Source organism: Sminthopsis crassicaudata, chromosome 1, assembly GCF_048593235.1.
Source record: "Sminthopsis crassicaudata isolate SCR6 chromosome 1, ASM4859323v1, whole genome shotgun sequence".
Taxonomy (NCBI): Eukaryota; Metazoa; Chordata; class Mammalia; order Dasyuromorphia; family Dasyuridae; genus Sminthopsis; species Sminthopsis crassicaudata.
Window position 1 is genome coordinate 430,550 of NC_133617.1, and position 26,054 is coordinate 456,603.

General features: G+C 41.1%; 2 protein-coding genes and 1 gene segment (V, D, J or C); all 3 read right to left on the bottom strand.

The window, feature by feature from the left end:
* Window positions 1-26,054, bottom strand: part of LOC141556155 (immunoglobulin lambda variable 9-49-like) — a 1,090,947-nt gene that overhangs the window by 402,220 nt on the left and 662,673 nt on the right.
* LOC141556102 (uncharacterized) lies at window positions 8,571-10,541 on the bottom strand. The gene has a single exon (XM_074289650.1). It carries the CDS (start codon window positions 10,038-10,040, stop codon window positions 8,892-8,894), a length of 1,149 nt encoding a protein of 382 aa, XP_074145751.1. The 5' UTR covers window positions 10,041-10,541; the 3' UTR covers window positions 8,571-8,891.
* LOC141556012 (uncharacterized) lies at window positions 18,595-22,569 on the bottom strand. The gene has a single exon (XM_074289443.1). It carries the CDS (start codon window positions 21,536-21,538, stop codon window positions 19,364-19,366), a length of 2,175 nt encoding a protein of 724 aa, XP_074145544.1. The 5' UTR covers window positions 21,539-22,569; the 3' UTR covers window positions 18,595-19,363.

A 26,054-nucleotide genomic window follows, 5' to 3' on the forward strand; every position in this document is an offset into this window, starting at 1 on the left:
TCACCCAGGGAGACTCCGGGCCCAGGAAGAGCCGCATCCCCGGGGCCTCTGGCTCCTTGCAGCCCAAACCTCCCCCGGGACCGGCAGGGCGGCAGCCTGTGGGGGAGGGCTCAGCCACAGCCAGGGAAGCCCCGGGACAATGGGAAGCCCCACAGCCCGGCTCAGCCCCGGCCCCCGAGAGAGGCTGAGGTCACCTTGGCCTCTGGCCCTTCCCCCTGCCGGGACCCCGAGGCGTGCGGTCCCCCCCTTTCCCCACCCCCAGCAATGACCCTCCAAGGGGCTGGGCCAACGCTTCTTGGAGGAGGAGCCACGGGCTGGGCCGGGCCAGGAGAGGGCTTCCGAGCCGGACAGAGGATGCAGGAGTGACCGGAGAAGAATTGGGGGCGGGGGACCCCGAGACAGGAGACCAAAGCTGCAGCAACGACGGGACGCCACGTGGGGGAGGGGAGAGAGGGCAAGGAGAGGAGGCGGCAGGGGCTCAGCCGCCGTGGGGGAGGGGGCGCTCCTGAAAGGGGCGGTGGCAGGACCCGAGGAGGGAGGGGAGGCTGCGGGCGATGGGGGGCTGCACGCACACTCACAGGCACCTCACGAACGCTAGTACTGGCGCACACTCAGGAGCTTGTACACACGCACTGTGTACACACGCGCACGTACGAGACACCATGGCCACAGACAGGCTTCAAGGAGGGGTGCTCAGCAGTGCCCACGCGCGTGCGCACTGTCAGGACCGAAGCCGGGGGACCCTCCTCCTGCCCGAAGCTAACAGAGGGAGCCGGGGCCACGCGTGCGCAGTGACACAAACCGCAGGGCTCGCTCAGTCCCGGGATTTGGAAAGGTTTTCTTCAGCCCCACAATTGAGCCCGCGGCTTTCCGGAATTGTCGTCCGGCGGTCACGGGCGCACGGGCTGCTGGGAAACTTTAGCTTCGGTCACCCCGGCGTTTGTGGGCAAGGTCCCGGCTCTGCTTGTCAGGCGCGGCCCCGACTTCCCCCGGCTTTCCTCGAGGAGCAAACGGCTTTCACTTGGGCGGCTGCGGTCTCTGTGGGCGGGATCCGCCAGCCCGAGGAGTCACAGCCGGCGGCGCCGCCGGCTTCTCCCTCCCTTCGCCGGGGTCGCGGCTGTTTGGGGTCTGTAAGGGGGAGCTCCGAGCCCCTTCCCCTTCTCTCCTCCGCCTCCCCCGGTACACAACAGGCGTTTAATAAAGGTTCCCTGACTTGGAGCTGCTCGCCTGGGACAGGCCTCGCCTCTGCCCGCAGCTCTGCGGAGACAATGGAGGCCCGGGAAGCTGCGCTGGAAGCTGAAGCCCGTGGCCGGAGTTGAGGAGGCGGAGCCTCCCAGGCTTGGGGAGCAGGAGAAAGAATGCTTGGGATGGAGAGATGACATGGGTTCTTCATGGGACAGGAGGCTGGAGCCCCTGGACGGAAGAGTCCCTGTGGGGAGTGAAATAGGAGGAGAGAGGAAGGGCTTTGAAGGAGCAGAGGGGAGGCCCTGCCATGTGTTTAGAGACAGAGGTCGTTGGACAGGACTGGAGCAGTGCTTTAGGGAAATCCCTGAAATGACTGAACGGAGGATGGATGGGAGGAGGGAAAGGCCCATCAGCAAGCGATTGCAGGAATCTAGGGAGGAAGGGAGGACGAGCGTCAGAGCAGAGAAGAGGATTTACTGGAGAAATGTCACAAGGACAAAATCAATTTAATTCTGGTATGCTCAGTCCATCCTCTTTCCCATATAGCATTACTGTATCTGATGTCAAGAGGATCTGGAGCACTCCTTCCCAGGTCGGGGTCAGTTTGTCCTCCTTCCATGGCCGAACCATGACCCAGTGACACCTTTGAGGAGGGACAGGATGAAATGAGAGCAAAAAACTTGGGAAGACTTAGATACACTGATTCAAAGGGCAGTGAATGGAACCTGGGAAACATTGTACACCATGAAAAGCAATATTGTACAATGAAGGAATGTAGCATTTTTTTTTATTCACTTTTCCAAATTATCCCCTCCCTCCCTCCACTCCCTCCCCCCCCCATGACAGGTAATCCCATACGTTTTACATGTGTTACAATATAACCTAGATACAATACATGTGTGTAAATACCATTTTCTTGTTGCACGGAATGTAGCATTTCTTAGAAACAGGATGATCAATGACATTTTGCAAGGACTAATGATGAAAGAGTATCCATTATCACACAAAAAAAACCCCAAAAATCTAATATCATCTGATTACTAATTGAGGAATGCTATTTTCATTTTTTTTCTTTGTTTCTTTTCTTTTACAGAATGACTAAAATCGAAATTTTTACATGATTCCACATATATAAACAATATCTAAATGCTTATCAAGTCAAGGAGTGAGCAGCATAAAGAAAGATAGAAAATGGGAGTTGGAACACAAAACTTTAAAAATAAATTTTCATTTTAGCATGCAAATAGGAAACAATAAAATGTTAAATATTGACAAATTCACGGTTAAATATTTTAGGAAATAAAAATAATCTTAAACAATATAGTTAAAACATTTGCTAACCTATTCTTAAGTGGTCTAATGTGTCTCTATGGTTCTGTAGTACATAGAGAGCAACGGAAATAGAAGGAATATTTCAACACCAGGTCAGACTTTTGTGATTCTTTATATCTCACATCTTTGCTCTACAGATAAGTTAAGAAAAGAATACCTTGAAGAAGATTCATAAGAACCCAATAGGCCTGAGTTGCTACTAGTAGAAACTAAAAATAGGAAACCTTTTTAGAGGACCTCATGTACATGATGTCTGAAGCCACATTTGAACTCAGGGCTTGACTCCAGCACAGTTCCTTTATCCTCTGAACCATCCACTACCCAGGCAGTTCCTAGAAAAACTAATTAGCTGACTTTTGAGCTGCTTAATTCTGGATAGCAGATGCACTTCCTAGGTGCTAAGAGAAATTAATTTAGACTCTTGAGATATTCTGAAATGACTTATCACCACCACCACCATAATTACCACCAAAGCAACAGGAACTCAGATCAACAGGGAGTTATTCCTGACATCATTTTGAATAGTGTTACGGGTCCAACAAGTCAAGAAAAACATGGAATGTTGAAAAGGAATTAGATTTAAAAGAAAGATTTTTAAAAGTTTTAAAACAAAGAGATGAAAACTAGAATCTATGGATAGAAATTGCGGAGAGAAAAAAATAGATCCTTTGTAATGTAAAAATCTCATTATACGAGTAAATAAAATAGGCTACCTTGGAATATATGAAGGTTTCCATTCCTCTAGATCTTCAAGTGAAGGCTAAATAATAATTAACAAAAAACTGATAGTATTTCTGCTCTTTTCCAAGTCTGAGATTCTATAATCTTCCTTCCCTCTCTTGATGAAGTAAATAACTTCTCATTTTGTCAAAAGACTCAGGCACCCATAAAAAACAAATATATTACACCCCGGGGGTCATTTAAAAGGATTTCTTTTATCATGAAGACTATATGACATATGAGTCCCATTCCTTCCAGGAAAATGATTGAAGGTTTATAACTATTTTTTCATTTGTATGCATATCTGTCTGTGCAGTATTTAGTGAAGATATCATTCTGGGCATGTTGTGCAAAGGTGTAGAAAACGGAGAAAAAGCATAGTGAAAAAATTGCCCTTCTTTAATTCTTTAGGACACTATTAGCATCTTTCATCTTTTATGTAGAGAGGAACAGGTTTGATCAATGGCCTTATGTAGCAACCCAGAATTGAGCTGGGAAAGGCCTTTGGCTGGTGGCTGAAGTTACAGTGTGCAATTTTGAAAGAATTTGCTGGTGGGAGAACTGAGTATTGAAAAGCTAATGAGAGGTGTGAGGCTTTTCTTGATTAGCGGATGAGTATGATGCCCTTTAGCATGCAAGTAGATCTAGGTGTGAATGTTCCTAGTGAATTGGGACTGACTTTGTTGGACCCTTATTATCATGTCCCAGAAGTTTGTGGCTCCCTTGAATTTAAGAGCTGGGGATAGATTACACTGAACAAAACCAGGGTTCTGATTGAAATCCAATCTTATCTGTAGATCATGGAGTATTTATTAAGTGTCTTCTATGTGCCAGGGAACAAAGAGAAAATATATAGGTTTGTCCTTTCCTCCCATTCCATTCTCTCTCCCTTTCTCTCTCTTTTTCTCTGTCTATCTTCCCCCCTCTCAGTTTGTCCATCATTTGACTTTTTAAGTCAAAAAGTGGCAACTACCTCATGTATCCCAAATTTGCTGATAATTTATTGGAAAGCATGGACAACACATTGGAAGAGAGAATCAAAAGCCTAAAGAACTTTATGGGTTAGAACAATGGGCAAGAACTTACAACATGAAATGTAATAGGAATAAAATGATGTCAAAATTATAATATTATAATTATTAGGTGGGAGAGGTATGGCTTGAAAATTGTCGAAAAAAAATCTATTTTAGTGGATCACAAGTTCAATATGAATCAACAATATAAGAAAGAAGCTCCAAATAGCTAATATGATCTTAAGGTCCATTAATCCAGAATTAGGATTATGATGAATTTGTATACTGAATCTAGATCAAATTTCTAGGTTCTTTGTTTGTTTTTTATTTAATTAATTACTTTTCCATAAAAATATGATTTCATTCCCATTAAGAAGGAAAAATGATCCCTTTTGTAAACATTGAGAGTCAAGCAACATAAACTCAAGTATTACCTATGGACAACAAAAAATGTTTCAGTTAAAACTCTGAATCTGTCAGTTCTTTGTGTATAAAGAGCAGTACTAGGTTTCATCATTAGTCTTATTTAATCATAGTTGATCAGTGAAATGATCACTGCTGCCAAAACTTTCTTTCTTTTAAATTTTTGAAAAAAAAATTTTAATTTTATTATTGGGGTAAAACATGGTTTTCTGTAATACTGTATATAAAATATGAAGGCAAAGATTTTATACTATATTGCTGTTGCATAAATTGTTGTCCTTGTTCTGATGAGGTCTAGATTTGAGGTACCTAAATGAAATTAGAGTTTAGTTGAAGTGTCAGGTTCCGAGTACAGGAGTCAAATAGAGCTCCCCTGCAACCCCTTTGGATTTGGAGCAAGGATAAGGAATTAAATGAAGTCTAATAGTGGCTCAAGAATCTGCTGTAAAGGAAATTACAGACGTGAAAACCTAAATTGATAAAAGAGGTTTATTATGGGGTTTGAAGGTAAGATTATAATCTAGTTAGTAAAAGATGAAGGTAGAGATAAGAAGGCATGAGAAACAGGATTCCATTGTGCAGGGAGTCATTGGTGCCATGCATGCTGCTGCAATGTGTAGAATCTCTGCAAAGAGAGGACTCTAGTTTGGCTGTTTTGTAATGAGAGATTTAGGTAAAGGGGCCCATGGGTGAAGTCCAAGTTGGCTGGGTTTCAGCTAGGGCTAGAATTTGCTTAGTGGGGGTTGGGAAACCTGAGAAGATCATTAGAATGGCTTGGACAGTCCATGTTGCCTCAGATTCCATGGGGGCTAGGTGAGCCTGGATCTCCTATTGGAATTCAAAGGGGTGCTTTTGACCAGGATTTATAGGTAAAAGGTCCTAGCTTCTTGAATTGATAATGTATCAAGTAGGAGGGGTTGGGAATCAGAAAGGAATAAATCAATCTGAAAGGACAAGTTTCTTGGACAAGGTCCCTTTAAGAAAGGGACCACAACCTTTTTCAGTTCTGCTCACATCCCTCTGCATGAGTTCATACAAATCTTTCCAGGTTTCTCAGAAACTGTTTCCTTCATCATTTCTCATACTACAATATTATTGTATCAGATTCATGTGTCATAATTTGTCCAGGCATTCCCCCATTGATAGTGGTGCTACAATTTAGGAAGGACATGGATATGTTGGAATGTGTCCAGCAGCCTGAAGAAGAGATTTATTGGGAGAGGAAAGGTGGCTCTTTTTACATGTCTGAAAAGGCAGAATGTGGAAGAGAAATTACAATTGACAGTTGTGTAGTGGTATCTCAAAGTTGTCTTAATTTGCATTTCTCTGATCAGTAGTGATTTGGAACACTCATATGAGTGGAAATAGTTTCAATTTCATCATCTGAAAATTGTCTGTTCATATCTTTTGACCATTTATCAATTGGAGAATGATTTGATTTCTTACAAATTAGGGTCAATTCTCTCTATATTTTGGAAATGAGGCCTTTATCAGAACCTTTAAGTGTAAAAATATTTTCCCAATTTGTTACTTCCCTTCTAATGTTATTTGCATTAGTTTTGTTTGTACAAAAGCTTTTTAATTTGATGTAATCAAAATCTTCTATTTTGTGATCAATAATGATCTCTAATTCTCCTTTGGTCATAAATTCCTTCCTCCTTCACAGGTCTGAGAGATAGACTATCTTCTATTCTTCTAATCTATTTATGATTTCATTCTTTATGCCTAAATCATGGACTCATTTTGATCTTACCTTGGTATATGGTGTTAAGTGTGGGTCCATATCTAATTTCTACCATACTAATTTGCAGTTTTCCCACCAGTTTTTTTTTGAAATAATGAATTCTTATCCCAAATGTTGGTGTCTTTGGGTTTGTCAAACACTAGATTGATATAGTTTTACCCTATTTTGTCCTGTGTACCTAATTTCTTCCACTGATTGACTAGTCTATTTCTTAGCCAATACCAAAGCTATCTAGTATAGCTTTAGATCAGGTACAGCTATGCCACCTTCATCTGACTTTTTTTCCATTAATTCCCTTGAAATTATTGACCTTTTATTCTTCCATATGGATTTTGTTATTCTTTTTTTCTAGGTCATTAAAATAGTTTCTTGGGTGTCTGATTGATATAGCACTAAATAAATAGATTAGTTTGGGAGTGTTGTCATCTTTATTATATTCGCTCGGCCTATCCAAGGGAACTGAATGTCTTTCCAATTATTTAAATCTGATTTTATTTTTGTGGCAAGTATTTTGTAATTTTGCTCATATAATTCCTGACTTTTCTTTGGTAGATGAATTCCCAAATATTTTATACTCTCGACATTTGTTTTAAAAGGAATTTCTCTTTGTAGGTCTTGCTGTTGCATTTTGTTGGTGATGTATAAAAATGCTAAGGATTTATGTGGATTTATTTTGTATCCAGCAACTTTGCTAAAGTTGTGAATTATTTGTAATAATTTTTTATTAGAATCTCTGGCGTTCTCTAAGTATACCATCATATCATCTGCAAAGAATGACAGTTTGATTTCCTCATTACCTGCTCCTATTCCTTTAATGTCTTTCTCGACTCTTATTGCTGAGGCTAGCATTTCTAATAAAATATTGAATAATAATGGTGATAGTGGGCAACCTTGTTTCACTCCTGATCTTACTGGGAAACGTTCCATTTTATCTCCATTACATATTATGCTTACTGACAGTCTCAAATATATGCTACTGACTATTTTAAGGAATAGTCCATTTATTCCTACACTCTCAAGCGTTTTTAGTAGGAATGGATGTTGTATTTTATCAAATGCTTTTTCTGCATCTATTAAGGTGATCATATGGTTTTTATTAATTTGATTATTAATATGGTCAAATATACTAATAGTTTTCCTAATATTAAACCAGCCCTGCATTCCTGGTATAAATCCTACTTGATCATAGTGTATTATCCTGGGGATGATTTTCTGAAGTCTTTTGCTAATATCTTATTTAAGATTTTAGCATCAATATTCATTAAGGAAATTGGTCTATAGTTTTCTTTCTCCATTTTCAACCTACCTGATTTAGGTATCAGTACCATGTCCGTGTCATAAAAGGAGTTTGGTAGGACTCCTTCATTCCCTATTTTAAAAAATAGTTTATATAACATTGGGGCTAATTGTTCTTTAAATGTTTGGTAGAATTCACATGTAAATCCATCTGGTCCTGGGGTTTTTTTCCTGGGGAGCTGATTAATAGCTTGTTCTATTTCTTTTTCTGAAAGGGGACTATTTAAACAGTTTATCTCCTCCACTGTTAATCTAGGAATCCTATATTTTTGGAGGTAGTCATCTTTTCACTTAAGTTATCAAATTTATTGGCATAAATTTGGCCAAAGTAATGTGAATTGTTAAATATGTCAGTTAAGGGACAGATTGTAGAAACACGAACAGTTTTAAAGACAATGATAAAAGTATGTCAATATTCCAAAATTTCTGGCATACAGGTAAAGCAGGAACCAATAGGGTAAATGATTGCTCAGAAACCACATGCTAATAAAATGTAAAAAATAAGAAATAGAATATCATTTATTAAATATATCAATACATTAATACAATAAATACATCAATACATTAGATACATCATTTACATTTTTGAAATACATCAATACATTAGAAATCAGACTAAAGAAGTTATAAAAACCAAATTATATTCCGAGGGAAGGCCATGGTACTCCATCCCCTCTTCATTACAAGTATGAAGGACTAAGTGTGAAAAAATACATACAGTTTTTTCATGTGTTGGATTAGGAGGGGATGAAAAAGACCTAGTTGAGAAGTGCAGGTGGCATGTTTACGAAAAAGAGCCACAATGAATTATTTTAAGAAGAATAGATTTTTCTCCTACTGAGTTGCCAGAATCTTATGAATTCTCTGGTAACAGTGAAGGGGTGGTTCCTGTCTGAAATCTCTCTATTTCATCATATTCTGTTTCTCTTTAATATGACTTTTCTGATGAGTAATAAGGACAGACCTCATACTAAAGCCTTTCCCACACTCTTTACATACAAAAGGTTTCTCTCCATTATGAGTTCTCTGATGAATAGTAAGGCATCCTCGATGTCTGAAGACTTTTCCACATTCTTACATTCAAAGGGTCTCTGTCCAGTATGAAATCTTTGATGACACATGAGGTATCCTCTCTGGTTGAAACCTTTTTCACATGGCTTACATACAAAGGGTTTCTCTCAAGTATGAACTCTCTGATGATAAGTGAGGCTGTGCTTCTGACTAAAACCTTTCCCACATTCGTTACATACAAATGGTTTCTCTCCAGTGTGAGTTCTCTGATGTACAGTAAGCTTTCCTCTCTCACTGAAGGCTTTTCCACATTCTTTACATTCAAAGGGTTTCTCTCCAGTGTGAATTCTCTGATGTACTGTAAGGCACCCTCGACGGCTGAAGGCTTTTCCACATTCATTACATTCAAAGGGTTTCTCTCCAGTGTGAGTTCTCTGATGTACAATAAGATATCCTCTCTCACTGAAGGCTTTTCCACATTCATTACATACAAAGGGTTTCTCTCCAGTGTGAGTTCTCTGATGTACATTAAGGCTTCCTCGATGGCTGAAGGCTTTTCCACATTCTTTACATTCAAAGGGTTTCTCTCCAGTGTGAATTCTCTGATGTACATTAAGGCTTCCTATTTGGCTGAAGGCTTTTCCACATTCATTACATTCAAAGGGTTTCTCTCCAGTGTGAGTTCTCTGATGTACAATAAGATATCCTCTCTCACTGAAGGCTTTTCCACATTCATTACATACAAAGGGTTTCTCTCCAGTGTGAATCCTCTGATGCACAATAAGGCTTCCTCGACGGCTGAAGGCTTTTCCACATTCATTACATACAAAGGGTTTCTCTCCAGTGTGAGTTCTCTGATGTACATTAAGGCTTCCTATTTGGCTGAAGGCTTTTCCACATTCCTTACATAGGAAGGGTTTCTCTCTAGTAGGAACTCTCTGATGAATATTGAGATTGTACTTCTGACTAAAACCTTTCCCACATTCTTTACATACAAATGGTTCCTCTCCAGTGTGAGTTCTCTGATGTGCAGTAAGGAAATCTTGATGACACCCACTGGAGTTTCTGCTCTTGGGACTCCAGGCTCTTTGTTGCTTCTCCAACACAGAGATCAGATCCAGTGTGGAAACAGGAATCCCCACAGAGATCAAGTTCTGGTAGTTTTCCAGCATCACATACTTGTGCAGGGCTCTCTGGGCAGGATCCAGAAGCCTCCACTCCTCGCTGGTGAAGTCCACAGCCACATCCCAGAACGTCACCGGTTCCTGAATGGGGGCCATGAGAAAGCCAGAAGTCACAGCCTCCTTGGGCTCCATCTGCTGCCTGGGGATGAGCAGAGTCTTCACAGGTCGGAGGGAGTTCTCCACTGAACTCACCAATCCTGTCACTTGATCTGCTGAGTGTAGGGCTTCACATCCAGGCCCTCACTTGGGCACCAAATATAGTATACTTTCTTGAACCTCCAAATGGAGGTGAGAAAATACACTATTCTTTCTAGAGGCACACACTGATTGCCAAAAGATATTGTCCAGACTAGGTCTCTGGAGGATCTCAGGACCAGCCTTGGTCTTAGTGGAGGAGTGAAGGAGGCAGGAGAGCCATTAGGATGGTCAAAGATGAAGTGTCTCTTTCCAGTCTTCTCATCCCTTAAAAAGCTCACTATGATTACATCAGCACAGCACACTGAGCAAGTGGTAACTAGGGCAGCTGTGCATCCTTCAGCATACTGACTTAACACATTTGTTAAGTATAAGTACCCTGCTGTTGATATGTAAATAGAACACAGGTGGTCAGGCCCTCCTTGACTTCTCAGGAAAGGTGAGAACACCAAAGGGAGCTGGGAAGATAACCAGACATTGTAATCAGGTTCCCTCTGGCCTGAAGGCTCTTATATATTACCCAGAGTTCTCCCACTCTCTGTGGCCCTCTGCCAATCAACATAATTATAAGTAGATGAAATGTCTGTAGGCATCAGCTTAGGGCCGGCTCCTGCACTTGGAACCCTCCACCTGGAATAAATCTAGTTGGAAGACCTCAAGTGTTTTGAGGGAACAGATCCTTCTCTTTCACAATAATCAAGAACCACAAGCTCCCAGGGAGCATGGCAAGTCAAACCTCTGCCCTGAGCCTGGGCCACAAATCATCCCCCTGGTATTCCTTGAAGGATGGAGGTCTCAAAGCACTGCCAGCCACTGCCAACTACCCGACCTCACACTGGCAGACTCCGAGCCCAGGAAGAACAGCATCCCCAGGACCTCTGGCTCCTTGTAGCCCAAACCTCCCCAGTGACCAGCAGGACGGCAGCCTGTGGGGAGGGCTCAGCCACAGCCAGTGAAGCCCCGGGACAATGGGAAGACCCACAACCTGGCTCAGCACTGTCCCCTGAGAGAAGTTGATGTCACCTTGGCCTCTGGCCCTTCCCTCTGCTGGGACCCCGAGGTGTGTGGTCCCCCCACTTTTCTCCAAGCCTGTCTGTGAGCCAAATTCACAGCAGGAGTGGGCCACTCCCAATAAAATGTTCACAACTTTTATACATTTCAGACAAAGAACCTCCAAAATCCCACAGTCTATATGTTGTGATTGGTCACATAAGTCTGTATTCTCCTACTTGGTCAGTGGAATGTAATAGACAAGGTGACATCTAGCTTCTTTGATTTTAGTCCCTTCTTTGGACAATGGAATGTAGTCCAGGCTTATCTAAAATCCTTTGACTGGGCCCTATAGGCTTGATCTACTTTAGCTAACACTCTCTGATCAATATGTACTTAATCTATAAATTCTTCACTTTTCTACATAATCCCTCCTCTTACATATATATATATATATATATATATATATATATATATATATATATATATATTTCCTCTTGAAGAACTTACATTGTGGTGAAATTCAATTAACATCTCTACACATGGCTTGTTATTTTCCTCTTCTGGATCATCCCCTGCTACTGCCTCCCATTCCTCTTTCTGTAAAAACATTATTTTAATGGCAAGTCTTGTATGTAAGATTTTTTTTTCTAATTTTATTTTTTTATTTACAAGACATATGCATAGGTAATTTTTCAGCATTAGCAATTTCAAAACCTTTTATTCCAACTTTTCCACTCCTTCCCCCCCCCTTACCCCAGATGGCAGGTTGACCAATTCATGTTACATATGTAAAAGTATAAGTTAAATACAATATATGTATACATGTCCAAACAGTTATTTTGCTGTACAGAAAGAATCGGACTTGGAAACAATGTACAAGTAGCCTGTGAAGGAAATAAAAAATGCAGGCGGACAAAAATAAAAGGATTGGGAATTCTATGTGGTCATCTCCCAGAGTTCTTTCGCTGGGTGTGGCTGGTTCAATTCATTACTGCTCTATTGGAACTGATTTAGTTCATGTCATTGTTGATGATGGCCTCGTCCATCAGAATTGGGCATCATATAGTATTGTTGTTGAAGTATATAATGATCTCCTGGTCCTCCTCATTCCACTCAGCATCAGTTCATGTCAGTCTCTCCAGGCCTTTCTGTAATCATCCTGTTGGTCATTTCTTATGGAACAATAATATTCCATAATATTCTTATACCACATTTTATTCAGCCATTCTCCAATTGATGGGCATCCACTCAGTTTCCTATTTCTGGCCACTATAAAGAGGGCTGACACAAACATTCTTGCACTGTATGTAAGGTGCTGGATAGTGGTCTTTGAATTATTTTTGTTACCAATGTAACATTATACAGGGTAAACATAGTGGGAACAGAATAATACCACTGATTGCAATGTCTATACCATGACAGCTGTTTCCACCAGCTACCATCAGACTAAGACCACCAGCTATTTGTGAAGGGAGATTTCTAAACTTGTACAGCCACATGAACTATCTTGCAAATGCCCTCAGTAATTTATTTTACTATTTGTCGGTTGTCATCAATTTGCATACAACAAGTGGACGGTTTTGTTTCCCATGGACCCCTCCTTCCTCTGCTAACAGATAATCTAAAACTAATCTATGTTATAAAACCACTTTTCTTGTTTGAGTGACTTGATTGACTAATAGATCAAGGGCTGTTAGGATTACCAGGTGAGAACTCAGGTTGTCTGGACAGTGACAAGGTGAGAACTCAGGTTGTCTGGACAATGACAAGGTGAGAACTCAGGTTGACTTGACTTTGGTTCGGGCCTTTAAAGGGAGTTTACACCTTAGGAATTCTAAGAGTAGGAAGTTCATTGGTGGAAGTATTTCCCCACGCCCCATTGAGTTCTCACATTTCTATTCTCTGGGAGGATAAAAGAAGGGCAGCATTGGGTGTGAGAGAATTGACTCTGGGCTGAAAGGACAAGAGCTGGAGGAGATTCAGAGCTCCCAAGAAACCTGCGCACAGAAGGAAAAGATTTTATAGATCTCCTCCCAGAGAAGGATTAAAATTGAGTAGCCGACTGGACCCTCACAATTCAAGAACATTACAAAAGGTCTAGCAGTTTGGTTAGTGGTTGCCTCTAAGGCTGCTTGCTGTTGAATTAATATAATATATATTAATATAAAATAATATTATAATATATTAACATATTATATTGACATTAATATATTATAATATATATTAATATAATACATTAATATTATATGTAATATATATATATATGTATATATATATATATATATATATATATATATATATATATATATATATATATATATATGTGTGTGTGTGTGTATGTGTGTGTGTGTGTGTGTGTGTGTGTGTGTGTGTGTCCAATATCCCCAACCACCATCTTGGGCCCAAATTCCTTGATAATTTGTGCTGGGAGCCAGGCATCTCCCCATTCATTATCATGACCAGGTTGTCCTCATTACCCCCTAATGAATGCTGGTGGACACAATTAAGCACTGATCCATCATTACAAACAGTATTTAACTTGCTCCATCAATGATCACCACAGTCTATAATATCTTCTCTCTCTGGTTGACATGTAAAAGTCCATTTACACTTACTCTCTCCTATCCATGGCCCTGCACCTGTTTGATTTAGGCAATGCCCCAATAAGGTATCTCAGATAAATATCGCTAACAAGATTTTATGTGCAGAGTTCCTTTTCAATGTTTGTCTCAGCTTCTTCTCTGGATTCAGTTTGTAAGTTCACACCCTTGGAGTGTCCTTTGGGCCTTTAATTCTGGTATGCTCAGTCCATCCTCTTTCCTCTATAGCACTGCTATATGTGATGTCAAGAGGATCTGGAACAGTCCTTCCCAGGTCGGGGTAGGTTTGTCCTCCTTCCACGTCGGAACCATGACCCAGTGACACTTTTGAGGAGGGACAGAATGAAACAAGAGTGCAAAACACTCAGGAAGACTTAGATACAATGATTCAAAGGGAAGTGAATGGAACCTGGGAAACATTGTACATCATGAAGAGCAATATTGTACAATAAGGGAATGTAGCAATTTTCAGCAACACTATGATCCATGACATTTTGCAAGGACTAATGATGAAAAAGTATCCATTATGACACACACACACACAAAAACCACCTAATATTATCTGACTACTAATTGAGGAATGCTATTTTTATTTTCTTTCTTTGTTTCTTTTCTTTTACAGAATAACTAAAATGGAAATTTTTACATGATTCCACATGTATAAATAATATCTAAATGCTTATAAAGTCAAGGAGTGAGCAGCATAAAGAAAGATGGAAAATAGGAGCTGGAACACAAAACTTTAAAAAGGATTTGTAATTTTAGCATGCAAATGGAAACAATAAAATGTTAAATGTTGACGGATTCACTGTTAAATATTTTAGGAAATAAAAATAATCTTAAACAATATAGTTAAAACACCTGCTAACCTATTCATAAGTGGTCTGATGTGTCTCTATGGTTCTGTAGTACAAAGGAAATAGAAGGAATATTTTAACACCAGATCAGAGTTTTGTGATTCTTTATACCTCACATAACTTTGCTCTACTGAAAAGTTAAGAAAAGAATACCTTGAAGGAGGAAGTTCATAAGAACCCAATAGGCCTGAGTTGCTACTACTAGAAATTAAAAATAAGAAAACCTTTTAGAGGACCCAATCTACATGATGTCTGAACCCACATTTGAACTCAGGTCTTGACTCCAGAGCTGATCCCTTATCCTCTGAACCAGCAGCAACCCAGCTAGTTCCTAGAAAAACTCATAATCTGACAATGTGAATTGTGTAAGGACTGTTTTTGAGATGCTTAATTCTGGATAGCAGATGCACTTCCCAGGTGCTAAGGGAAATTAATTTAGACTCTTGAGATATTCTGAAATGACTTATCACCACCTCCATCACAACCATCACCACAATTACCACCACAGCAACAGGAACTCAAATCAACAGAGAGTTATTCCTGACATCACTTTGAATAGTGTTATGTGTCCAACAAGTCAAGAAAAACATGGAATGTTGAAAAGGAATTAGATTTAAAAGAAAGTTTTTTAAAAGTTTTAAAACAAAGAGAGAAAAACTAGAATCTATGGATAGAAATTGCAGAGAGAAAAAAAGTAGATTCTTTGTAATGTAAAAATCTCCCCATCATTTGAGTAAGTAAAATAGGCTACCTTGGAATATATGAAGCTTTCTGTTCTTCTAGATCTTCAAGTGAAGGCTAAATAATAATTTATCAAGGAACTGATAGTATCTCTGCTCTTTTCCAACTCTGACATTGTAAAATCTTCCTTCCCTCTCTTGATGAAGTAAATGACTTCTCATTTTGTCAAAAGACTCATGCATCCATTAAAAACAAATATATTACACCCCGGGGGTCATTTAAAATTATTTCTTTTATCATGAAGACTATAGGACATATGAGTCCCATTCCTTCCAGGAAAATGATTGAAGGTTTATAACTATTGTTTCCTTTGTGCATCAATTTGTATGCATATTTGTCTGTGCAGTATTTAGTGAAGATATCATTCTGGGCATGTAGTGCAAAGGTGTAGAAAACAGAGAAAAAATTGGCCCTCTTGAATTCTTTAGGGCACAATTAGCATCTTTCATCTTTCAAGTAGAGAGGAACAGGTTTGATCAATGGCCTTATGTAGCAACCCAGAATTGAGCTGGGAAAGGCTCATGGCTGGTGGCTGAGGTTAAAGTTTGCAATTTTGAAAGAATTTGCTGGTGGGAGAACTGAGTATTTAAAAGCTAATGAGAGATATGAGGCTTTTCTTGATTAGTGGATGAGTATGATGCCCTTTAGCATGGAAGCAGATCTAGGTCTGAATGTTCCAAGTTAATTGGGGCCGATCTTGTTGGACCCATATTATCATGTCCCAGAAGTTTGTGGCTCCCTTGAATTTAAGAGCTGGGGATAGATTACACTGAACAAAACCAGGGTTCTGATTGAAATCCAATCTTATCTGTAGATCATGGAGTATTTATTAAGTGTCTTCCATGTGCCAGGCAACAAAGAAAATATGTATCTATATATTTGTCCTTTCTTCCCATTCCATTCTCTTTCCCTTTCTCTCTTTTTTTCTCTGTCTTCCCCCTCTCACTTTGTCCATCATTTGATTTTTTTAAGTCAAAAAGCAGCAATTAGCTGATGCATCCCAAATTTTGCTAATAATTTATTGGAAAGCATGGACAACATATTGGAAGGGAGAATCAAAAGCCTAAAGAACTTTGTGGGTTACAACAATGGGCAAGATCTTACAACATGAAATGTAATAGGAATAAAATGATGTCAAAATTATAATATAATTATTAGGTGGGAGAGGTATGGCTTGAAAATTGTCGAAAAAAAATCTATTTTAGTGGATCACAAGTTCAATATGAATCAACAATATAAGAAAGAAGTTCCAAATAGCTAATATGATCTTAAGGTCCATTAATGCGAACACTAAATCCAGAATTAGGATTATGATGAATTTGTATACTGTATTCAGATCAAATTTCTGCGTGCTTTATTTATTTTTTTTTTTTTAATTAATTACTTTTCCATAAAAAATATGATTTCATTCCCATTAAGAAGGAAAAATGATCCCTTTTGTAAACATTGAGAGTCAAGCAATATAAACTCAAGTATTACCTATGGACAACAAAAAATGTTTCAGTTAAAACTCTGAATCTGTCAGTTCTTTGTGTATAAAGAGCAGTACTAGGTTTCATCATTAGTCTTATTTAATCATAGTTGATCAGTGAAATGATCACTGCTGCCAAAACTTTCTTTCTTTTAAATTTTTGAAAAAAAAGTTTTAATTTTATTATTGGGGTAAAATAAGGATTTCTGTAACATTGTATGTACAATATGATGGCAAAGATTTTATACTATATTGCTGTTGCATAAATTGTTGTCCTTGTTCTGAAGAGATCTAGATTTGGGGTACCTAAATGAATTTAGAGTTTACTTGAGGTCTGGTGGCAGGGTTGGAGTACAGGGTGTCAAATAGAGCTCTCCTGCAACCCCTTTGGATTTGGCGCTAGGATAAAGAATTTAATGAAATCTAATAGTGGCTCAAGAGTCCCCTATAAAGGAATTTATGGACCCGAAAACTTAAACTGATAAAATAAGTTTATTATGGCGTTTGAAGGTAAGATTATGGTCTAGTTAGTAAGAGGTGAATGTAGAGATCAGAAGGCATGAGGAACAAGATTCCAGTGGGCAGAGAGTCATTGGTGCCACACATGATCCTGGAATGTGTAGAACCTCTGCAAAGAGAGGACACTAGCTTGGCTCTTTTGTACTGAGAGATTTAGCTAAAGGGGCTCGTGAGTGGAGTCCCAAGTTGGTTCCTGGCTGGGTTTCATAGAGGGCTAGAATTTGCTTGGTATAGATTGAGAAACCTGAGAAGATGATTAGAATGGGGGCTGAGACAGGCCAAGTTGGCTCAGATCCCATGGGGGCTGGAGTAGCCTGGATCTCCTATTGGAATTCAAAGGGGTACCTTTGAGCAGGATTTGTGGATCAAATGTCCTAGCTTCATGAATTGATAGTGCAATAGCTAGGAGGGGTTGGGAATCAGAAAGGAATAAATTAATCTGAAAGGACTAGTTTCTTAAAGGGACCACAACCTGGATTGGTTCTGCTTACATCCCTCTGCATCAGTTCATACAAATCTTTCCAGGTTCCTCAGAAACTTTTTCATTCATCATCTTTCATAGCACAACATTATTTTATCAGACTCATGTATCATAATTTGTCCAGGCATTCTCCTACTGATAGTGGTGCTACAATTTAGGAAGGACGTGAATATCTCAGAATCTGTCCAGCAGCCTGAAGAAAAGAAGAGGAGAGGTGGCTCTCTTGAGTTATTTGAAGAAGCAGCATGTGGAAGGGAAATTACAATTGTTTTATTTATCCATAGAGCTAAGAACCATAACCTATGCATGAAAATTGCTGAGAGGAAGAGTTTGATTCCTCTTAATGTAAAATTTCCTAATAATAAAAGCAAATATCAAAGTGGAATGAATTATGTCAAGAAGCAATGCTATGGCATATGAATGAATTGGAATAATGTCACAATTTGTTTGATTGACGATTTCTTTCCTATTCTCCTTTTCCCTTCAAACTCTCCCATTATCAGTTCTTTTCTTTTTCTTTTCTTTTTTTTATGAGTCCTTTCTTTTCATTGGCCAAAATATATGAGATTCAATTTCAGTTTTTGTCCTTGCAAGGAGGGATTTAATTTATTTATTCAAGAATTGACTTATTTGATCTCTTTGTTGTCCAAGGAATTTCCTTTTTTTTTAAAGGAAATTAATATATATGTGTGCGTGTGTGTGTGTATATCTATATATAGATATATATACATACACACACACACATATATATATATATATATATATCAGAAATGCTAATCACTTACTTCACAGATGACAACATAAATTAAATAATGATCAATTCAGACAACACTGCAAAAGTTTATTTTAAATGGAAAATGAAATAGTGAAATGTTAAATATGTCAGTCAAGGGACAGATTGTAGAAACAGGAACACTTTTAAAGACTATGGAAAAAGTGTGTCAATATTCCAAAATTTCTGGCAGATAAAGCAGGTATCAATAGTATAAATTATTGCTCAAAAGCCATATACTAATAAAATGTAAAAAATAATAAATAGAATATCATTTATTAAATATATCAGTACATTACTACAATAAATACATCAATACATTTAATATATCAATTACAATTTTGAAATACATCAATGCATTAGAAATTAGACTAAAGAAGTTATAAAATCCAAATCAAATTCTGAAGGAAGACCATGGTACTCCATCCCCTCTTCTTTACAAGTATGGTGGACTCAGTGTGAAACAATATATACAATGTCAGTTTTTCCATGTGTGGGATTTGGAGGGGAACAAAAAAGCCCAGGTTGAGAAGTGCAGGTGACATGTTAACCAAAAGAGCCCCAATGAATTATTTTAGAAAGATAGATGTTTCTCCTAATGAGCTGCCAAAATCATAAAAATTACTGTTAACAGTGATGGTTGGTTCCGGTCTTAAATCTCTCTATTTCAACAAATGTTGTTTCTCTTTAGTATGAATTTTGTGATGGGTAATAAGGCTAGACCTCTAACTAATTACACTCATTATGTGCAAAGGATTTCTCTCTAGTATGAGTTCCCTGATGATAAGTGAGATGGTGTCTCTTTGTAAAACTTTTCCCACATTCCTTACATACATGGTTTCTCTCCAGTGTGAGTTCTCTGATGTACAATAAGACATCTTCTCAAACTGAAGGCTTTTCCACATTCGTTACATGCAAAGGGTTTCTCTCCAGTGTGAGTTCTCTGATGTACAGTAAGGTGTCCTCTCTTACTGAAGGCTTTTCCACATTCATTACATGCAAAGGGTTTCTCTCCAGTGTGAATCCTCTGATGTACAGTAAGGTTTCTTTTGTGGCTAAAGGTTTTTCCACATTCACTACATACAAAGGGTTTCTCTCCAGTATGAACTCTGTGATGAACAGTGAGACGGTATTTCTCACTAAAACCTTTCCCACATTCCTTGCATACAAATGGTTTCTCTCCAGTGTGAGTTCTCTGATGTACAATAAGACATCTTCTCTCACTGAAGGCTTTTCCACATTCCTTACATACAAAGGGTTTCTCTCCAGTGTGAATTCTCTGATGTACATTAAGGGTTCCTTTATGGCTGAAGATTTTTCCACATTCATTACATACAAAGAGTTTCTCTCCAGTGTGAATCCTCTGATGTGCAGTAAGGCTTTTTTTGTGGCTAAAGATTTTTCCACATTCACTACAAACAAAGGGTTTCTCTCCAGTGTGAATTCTCTGATGTACAATAAGGTTTCCTTTATGGCTGAAGGCTTTTCCACATTCATTACATACAAAGAGTTTCTCTCCAGTGTGAATCCTCTGATGTACAGTAAGGCTTTTTTTGTAGCTAAAGATTTTTCCACATTCACTACATACAAAGGATTTCTCTCCAGTATGAACTCTGCGGTGAATAGTGAGATAGCAGCTCTGACTAAAACCTTTTCCACATTCCTTACATAGAAAGGGTTTATCTCCAGTATGAACTCTGCGGTGAATAGTGAGATAGCTGCTCTGACTAAAACCTTTCCCACATTCCTTACATAGAAAGGGTTTCTCTCCAGTATGAACTCTGTGATGATTAGTGAGACGGTATTTCTCACTAAAACCTTTCCCACATTCCTTGCATACAAATGGTTTCTCTCCAGTGTGAGTTCTCTGATGTACAATAAGACATCTTCTCTCACTGAAGGCTTTTCCACATTCATGACATACAAAGGGTTTCTCTCCAGTGTGAATTCTCTGATGTACATTAAGGGTTCCTTTATGGCTGAAGGCTTTTCCACATTCATTACATACAAAGAGTTTCTCTCCAGTGTGAATCCTCTGATGTTCAGTAAGGCTTTTTTTGTGGCTAAAGATTTTTCCACATTCACTACATACAAAGGGTTTCTCTCCAGTATGAACTCTGTGATGATTAGTGAGACTGTATTTCTCACTAAAACCTTTCCCACATTCCTTGCATACAAATGGTTTCTCTCCAGTATGAACTCTTTGATGAGTAGTGAGATGGTGTCTCACAGTAAAACCTTTCCCACATTCCTTACATACAAATGGTTTCTCTCCAGTGTGAGTTCTCTGATGTACAATAAGGCACTTTCTCTGGGTGAAGACTTTTCCACATTCGTTACATTCAAAGGGTCTCTCTGCAGTATGAACTCTCTGATGAATATTGAGACTGTTCCTCCAATTAAAACCTTTCCCACATTCCTTGCATACAAATGGTTTCTCTCCAGTATGAACTCTTTGATGAGTAGTGAGATGGTGTCTCACAGTAAAACCTTTCCCACATTCCTTACATACAAATGCTTTCTCTCCAGTGTGAGTTCTCTGATGTACAATAAGGCACTTTCTCTGGGTGAAGACTTTTCCACATTCGTTACATTCAAAGGGTCTCTTTGCAGTATGAACTCTCTGATGATAAGTGAGACTGTGCTTCCAATTAAAACCTTTCCCACATTGCTTGCACACAAATGGTTTCTCTCCAGTGTGAGTTCTCTGATGTTCAGTAAGGAAATCTTGATGAGACCCACTGGAGTCTCTGCTCTTGGGACTCAAGGCTCCTTCTTGCTCCTTCAACACACAGATCAGATCCAGTCTGGAAACAGGAATCCCCACAGAGAGCAGGTTCTGGTAGTTCTCCATCATCACATTCCTGTGTAGGGCCCTCTGGGCAGGCTCCAGAAGCCTCCACTCCTCACTGGTGAAGTCCACAGTCACATCCTGGAAGGTCACGGGTTCCTGAGTTGGGGCCATGAGAAAGCCGGAAGTCACACCGTCCTTGGGCTCCATCTGCTTCCTGGGGATGAGTAGAGTCTCCACAGGTCTCGGGGCTTCTCCAGTGAACTCGCCACTCCTGTCAGTTGAGCTGCTGAGTGTAGGGCTTCAGGTCCAGGGCCTTACTTGGGGGCCAAATATAGTGAGCCTCCAAATTGGGTTAAATAAATACACTAGGCTTTCTAGAGGCCCAAGCTGGGTGCCAAAGTGTAGTGTCCGGACTAGCTCTCTGGAGGATCTCCAGACCAGCCTTGGTCTTAGTGGAGAAGGGAGGGAGGCAGGAGAGCCACCAGGACAGTCCAAGATGAAGTGTCTCTTTCCAGTCTTCTCAGCCCTTAAATACCTCAGCATGATTACATCAGCACAGCACACTGAGCAAGTGGTAACTAGGGCAGCAGGGCATCCCACAGCACATTGTGTAAACACAAGTGTTAAGTATAAGTACCCTGCTGTTGACATGTAAACAGAACACAGGTGGTTACTCCCTCATTGACTTCTCCTGAGAGGTGAGAACACCAAAGGTTCCCTCTGGGCTGAAGGCTCTTATGCCTTTCGCAGACTTCCCCCACTCTCTGAGGCCCTCTGCAAATTAACACAATTACAAGCAGATGAAAGGTCTGTAGGCATCAGCTTAGGGGCGGCTCCAGCCCTTGGAACCATCCACCTGGGACAAATCTAGTTGGAAGACCCCAAGTGTTTGGAGGGAACAGATGCTTCTGTTTCCCAGTCATCAACCACAAGCTCCCAGGGAGCCAGGCAAGTCACACCCCTGCCCTGGGCCTGAGTCATCCCCCCACTGTCCCTTGAGGAGGGGGGGGCTCAAGCACTGCCAGGGCTGCCAGCCACTGCCCCCTCCTGGCCTCACGCAGGGAGACTCCGGGCCCAGGAAGAACCGCATCCCCGGGGCCTCGGGCTCCTTGCAGCCCAAACCTCCCCCGGGACCGGCAGGGCGGCAGCCTGTGGGGAGGGCTCAGCCACAGCCAGGGAAGCCCCGGGACAATGGGAAGCCCCACAGCCCGGCTCAGCCCCGGCCCCCGAGAGAGGCTGAGGTCACCTTGGCCTCTGGCCCTTCCCCCTGCCGGGACCCCGAGGTGTGCGGTCCCCCCCTTACCCCACCCCCAGCAATGACCCTCCAAGGGGCTGGGCCAACGCTTCTTGGAGGAGGAGCCACAGGCTGGGCCCGGCCAGGAGAGGGCTTCCGAGCCGGACAGAGGACGCAGGAGTGACCGGAGAAGAATTGGGGGCGGGGGACCCCGAGACAGGAGACCAAAGCTGCAGCAACGACGGGACGCCACGTGGGGGAGGGGAGAGAGGGCAAGGAGAGGAGGCGGCAGGGGCTCAGCCGCCGTGGGGGAGGGGGCGCTCCTGAAAGGGGCGGTGGCAGGACCCGAGGAGGGAGGGGAGGCTGCGGGCGATGGGGGGCTGCACGCACACTCACAGGCACCTCACGAACGCTAGTACTGGCGCACACTCAGGAGCTTGTACACACGCACACGTACGAGACATCTTGGTCATAGAAGACTGTGGCTCAAGGAGCGGGGCTCAGCCTGAGAGCGCGTGCGCACTGTCAGGACCGAAGCCAGGGGACCGTCCTCCTGCCCGAAGCTAACAGAGGGAGCCGGGGCCACGCGTGCGCAGTGACACAAACCGCAGGGCTCGCTCAGTCCGGGGATTTGGAAAGGTTTTCTTCAGCCCCACAATTCAGCCCGCGGCTTTCCGGAATTGTCGTCCGGCGGTCACGGGCGCACAGGCTGCTGGGAAACCTTAGCTTCGGTCACCCCGGCGTTTGTGGGCAAGCTCCCGGCTCTGCTTGTCAGGGGCGGCCCCGACTTCCCCCGGCTTTCCTCGAGGAGCCAACGGCTTTCACTTGGGCGGCTGCGGTCTCTGTGGGCGGGATCCGCCAGCCCGAGGAGTCACAGCCGGCGGCGCCTCCGGCTTCTCCCTCCCTTTGCCGGGGTCGCGGCTGTTTGGGGTCTGTAAGGGGGAGCTCCGAGCCCGTTCCCCTTCTCTCCTCCGCCTCCCCCGGTACACAACAGGCGTTTAATAAAGGTTCCCTGACTTGGAGCTGCTCGCCTGGGACAGGCCTCGCCTCTGCCCGCAGCTCTGCCGAGACAATGGAGGCCCGGGAAGCTGCGCTGGAAGCTGAAGCCCGTGGCCGGAGTTGAGGAGGCGGAGCCTCCCAGGCTTGGGGAGCAGGAGAAGGAATGCTTGGGATGGAGAGATGACATGGGTTCTTCATGGGACAGGAGGCTGGAGCCCCTGGACGGAAGAGTCCCTGTGGGGAGTGAAATAGGAGGAGAGAGGAAGGGCTTTGAAGGAGCAGCGGGGAGGCCCTGCATGTGTTTAGAGACAGAGGTCGTTGGACAGGACTGGAGCAGTGCTTTAGGGAAATCCCTGAAATGACTGAACGGAGGATGGATGGGAGGAGGGAAAGGCCCATCAGCAAGCGATTGCAGGAATCTAGGGAGGAAGGGAGGACGAGCGTCAGAGCAGAGAAGAGGATTTACTGAAGAAATGTCACAAGGACAAAATCAATTTAATTCTGGTATGCTCAGTCCATCCTCTTTCCCATATAGCATTACTGTATCTGATGTCAAGAGGATCTGGAGCACTCCTTCCCAGGTCGGGGTCAGTTTGTCCTCCTTCCATGGCCGAACCATGACCCAGTGACACCTTTGAGGAGGGACAGGATGAAATGACAGCAAAAAACTTGGGAAGACTTAGAAACACTGATTCAAAGAGCAGTGAATGGAACCTGCGAAACATTGTACACCATGAAAAGCAATATTGTACAATGAAGGAATGTAGCATTTCTTAGAAACAGGATGATCAATGACATTTTGCAAGGACTAATGATGAAAGAGTATCCATTATCACAAACCCCCCCCCCAAAAAAAATCTAATATCATCTGATTGCTAATTGAGGAATGCTATTTTCATTTTCTTTCTTTGTTTCTTTTCTTTTACAGAATGACTAAAATCGAAATTTTTACATGATTCCACATATATAAACAATATCTAAATGCGTATCAAGTCAAGGAGTGAGCAGCATAAAGAAAGATAGAAAATGGAGTTGGAACACAAAACTTTAAAAATAAATTTTCATTTTAGCATGCAAATAGGAAACAATAAAATGTTAAATATTGACAAATTCACGGTTAAATATTTTAGGAAATAAAAATAATCTTAAACAATATAGTTAAAACATTTGCTAACCTATTCTTAAGTGGTCTAATGTGTCTCTATGGTTCTGTAGTACATAGAGAGCAACGGAAATAGAAGGAATATTTCAACACCAGGTCAGACTTTTGTGATTCTTTATATCTCACATCTTTGCTCTACAGATAAGTTAAGAAAAGAATACCTTGAAGAAGATTCATAAGAACCCAATAGGCCTGAGTTGCTACTAGTAGAAACTAAAAATAGGAAACCTTTTTAGAGGACCTCATGTACATGATGTCTGAAGCCACATTTGAACTCAGGGCTTGACTCCAGCACGGGTCCTTTATCCTCTGAACCATCCACTACCCAGGCAGTTCCTAGAAAAACTAATTAGCTGACTTTTGAGCTGCTTAATTCTGGATAGCAGATGCACTTCCTAGGTGCTAAGAAAAATTAATTTAGACTCTTGAGATATTCTGAAATGACTTACCACCACCACCATAATTACCACCAAAGCAACAGGAACTCAAATCAACAAAGAGTTATTCCTGACATCATTTTGAATAGTGTTATGGGTCCAACAAGTCAAGAAAAACATGGAATGTTGAAAAGGAATTAGATTTAAAAGAAAGATTTTTAAAAGTTTTAAAACAAAGAGATGAAAACTAGAATCTATGGATAGAAATTGCGGAGAGAAAAAAATAGATCCTTTGTAATGTAAAAATCTCATTATACGAGTAAATAAAATAGGCTACCTTGGAATATATGAAGGTTTCCATTCCTCTAGATCTTCAAGTGAAGGCTAAATAATAATTAACAAGGAACTGATAGTATCTCTGCTCTTTTCCAACTCTGACATTGTAAAATCTTCCTTCCATCTCTTGATGAAGTAAATGACTTCTCATTTTGTCAAAAGACTCATGCATCCATTAAAAACAAATATATTACACCCCGGGGGTCATTTAAAATTATTTCTTTTATCATGAAGACTATAGGACATATGAGTCCCATTCCTTCCAGGAAAATGATTGAAGGTTTATAACTATTTTTTCATTTGTATGCATATCTGTCTGTGCAGTATTTAGTGAAGATATCATTCTGGGCATGTTGTGCAAAGGTGTAGAAAACGGAGAAAAAGCACAGTGAAAAAATTGCCCTTATTTAATTCTTTAGGGCACTCTTAGCATCTTTCATCTTTTATGTAGAGAGGAACAGGTTTGATCAATGGCCTTATGTAGCAACCCAGAATTGAGCTGGGAAAGGTCTTTGGCTGGTAGCTGAGGTTACAGTTTGCAATTTTGAAAGAATTTGCTGGTGGGAGAACTGAGTATTGAAAAGCTAATGAGAGGTGTGAGGCTTTTCTTGATTA

Excerpts from the sequence above, each read along its gene's own strand:
- LOC141556102 (XM_074289650.1), bottom strand. The coding sequence starts at position 10,040 with ATGGAGCCCAAGGAGGCTGTGACTTCTGGCTTTCTCATGGCCCCCATT.
- LOC141556012 (XM_074289443.1), bottom strand. The coding sequence starts at position 21,538 with ATGGAGCCCAAGGACGGTGTGACTTCCGGCTTTCTCATGGCCCCAACT.